Source organism: Passer montanus, unplaced genomic scaffold (assembly GCF_014805655.1).
Source record: "Passer montanus isolate IOZ18808 unplaced genomic scaffold, ASM1480565v1 scaffold68, whole genome shotgun sequence".
NCBI lineage: Eukaryota > Metazoa > Chordata > Aves > Passeriformes > Passeridae > Passer > Passer montanus.
The window spans coordinates 10,599-12,883 of NW_024371926.1; the positions used below are offsets into that span (position 1 = coordinate 10,599).

Here is a 2,285-nt window from a genome sequence, read left to right on the forward strand (position 1 = left end):
TGGGGGGGGAGGGGGAGTTTTTGGGGGATGAGGAGGATTTTTTGAGGAGCGCTGTTTTGTGGATCAGGAGCAGTTTTTGGGGGATCAGGAGCTGTTTTAAGGAGCTGTTTTTGGGGATCAGGAGCAGTTTTTGGGGGATCAGGAGCTGTTTTAAGGAGTTGTTTTTGGGGGATGAGGAGCAGTTTTTGAGGAGCTGTTTTTGGGGATCAGGAGCAGTTTTTGGGCAATCAGGAGCTGTTTTGAGGAGCAGTTTTTGGGGGATGAGGAGCAGTTTTTGAGGAGCTGTTTTTGGGGATCAGGAGCAGTTTTTGGGCAATCAGGAGCTGTTTTGAGGAGCAGTTTTTGGGGGATGAGGAGCAGTTTTTGGGGGATCAGGAGCTGTTTTAAGGAGTTGTTTTTGGGGGATGAGGAGCAGTTTTTGAGGAGCAGTTTTTGGGGGATGAGGAGCAGTTTTTGGGGAGCTGTTTTGTGGATCAGGAGCTGTTTTGTGGATCAGGAGCAGTTTTTGGGGGATCAGGAGCTGTTTTAAGGAGTTGTTTTTGGGGGATGAGGAGCAGTTTTTGAGGAGCAGTTTTTGGGGGATGAGGAGCAGTTTTTGGGGAGCTGTTTTGTGGATCAGGAGCTGTTTTGTGGATCAGGAGCAGTTTTTGGGGGATCAGGAGCTGTTTTAAGGAGCTGTTTTTGGGGGATGAGGAGCAGATTTTGGGGAGCTGTTTTGTGGATCAGGAGCAGTTTTTGGGGGATCAGGAGCTGTTTTAAGGAGCTGTTTTTGGGGGATGAGGAGCAGATTTTGGGGAGCTGTTTTGTGGATCAGGAGCAGTTTTTGGGGGGATGAGGAGCTGTTTTTGGGGAGCTGTTTTTGGGGGATGAGGAGCAGTTTTTGGGGGATGAGGAGCAGTTTTTGAGGAGCAGTTTTTGGGGGATGAGGAGCAGTTTTTGGGGGATCAGGAGCTGTTTTAAGGAGCAGTTTTGGGGGGATGAGGAGCAGTTTTCGGGGAGCTGTTTTGAGCACCCATCCCTCCCCATCCCACACCACCTCCCACCCCATTTCCCTCCCCTCCTCCCTCCCCCTCCTGACCATTTTCTCTCTCCCCACAGGCCAAGATGACTGGAATGGAACCCGGCCCTCCCTGAAGGCCCCCCCAGCCCGGCCAGTCAAGGGGGGCTACAGGGAGCACCCCTACGGCCGCTACTAACCCCAAAACCGGGGCAAAACCCCCAGTTAGGAGCAAACTCTTGTTTCTGGTTCTTGTATCTCCCGGGATTCCCGTTGCTTTACCCACAGCAGACAAGTAATTGTCTCCCTGTTTTTCTTCCTGGCCCTTTTTTTCCTTCCCACTCCATCCTCACCCCTGCATTTTTGGCTTCTGTATGTAGTGATTTCTTGAGATGAAATTTAAATAGATTTTAGAGGGGGGAAAAAAGTTTTTAATTTTTATTATTTTTATTTTTTTTTCTTCCTTCAGTGTGTAGATGGCTTTTCTTTCTTTGTTGTTTTAGGTAAAAAAAAACAAACAAACTGTACCTTTTTTTAAGGAAAAAAAAGACAAAAAAAAAAAAAACAAAAACAAAAACAACAAAAAAACCCCACACCACAAAACAACAAACCCCTCCACAAACTACAGTTTATTTTTTGCATTAAAAAATGTATTACTAAAAAGCAAGTTAAAAAAATGTTAGTTTCCAAAAGTGAAATGCTTTGCTTAGTTCTGAAATTAAGGTTTTGTTAAAACTTTTAAAGTTTGTTTTAAAGGAACCCATAAAGGTTGTAGTTGCAGAATCCCAAAGTAGGCTACATTTCAAAATTCAGGGTTGTTTTTTAAGAATTAAAATCTTAATGTAACAGTAGTGGCTGCCACCATTTAAAAAAAAAAAAACAAACAAAAAACAAAAAATAACTTCAGATTCCAAACCTTTAAAAGGACATTGCTGGTGAATCTTGAAGTTTAAATTTTAACCCAAAGGATCCTCCAAACAAATTAAATAGCATTTTCTAAAGAGAATTGACTTAAAAGGAAAAATTAGGTTGGTAAAAAATTGGCTTTTCTTATGTGGATTTTGAAATCTAGCCCCCCGTGCAGTGTTGAGATATGCTTGGGAATATTTTTCCAGTGGAAAGGGGTTTTAATTTAATTCTAAATGAACCATTTTTAAGGGAAAAAAACCCAAAATGTGGCTCTAATTGCCCAGTGTTTGATAGAAAGAATATTCCATGGGTAGGCCTGTAAAATTCTGATTTTTTGTAGCCCTTTGGGGCAGAAAATCTGATGAAAATTTCAACCTCA

General features: G+C 42.7%; 1 protein-coding gene across 1 annotated transcript in view; it reads left to right on the forward strand.

Moving 5' to 3' along the window:
- The window catches only part of LOC120511754 (KH domain-containing, RNA-binding, signal transduction-associated protein 1-like), a 10,990-nt gene extending 9,780 nt beyond the window's left edge, over window positions 1–1,210 (forward strand). The window contains exon 8 of the mRNA XM_039729257.1: window positions 1,099–1,210. Within this exon, the coding sequence (XP_039585191.1) occupies window positions 1,099–1,196 (98 nt within the window). The 3' untranslated portion in view covers window positions 1,197–1,210. The remainder of the gene's footprint in view (window positions 1–1,098) is intronic.
- Window positions 1,211–2,285: the final 1,075 nt, after the last annotated feature.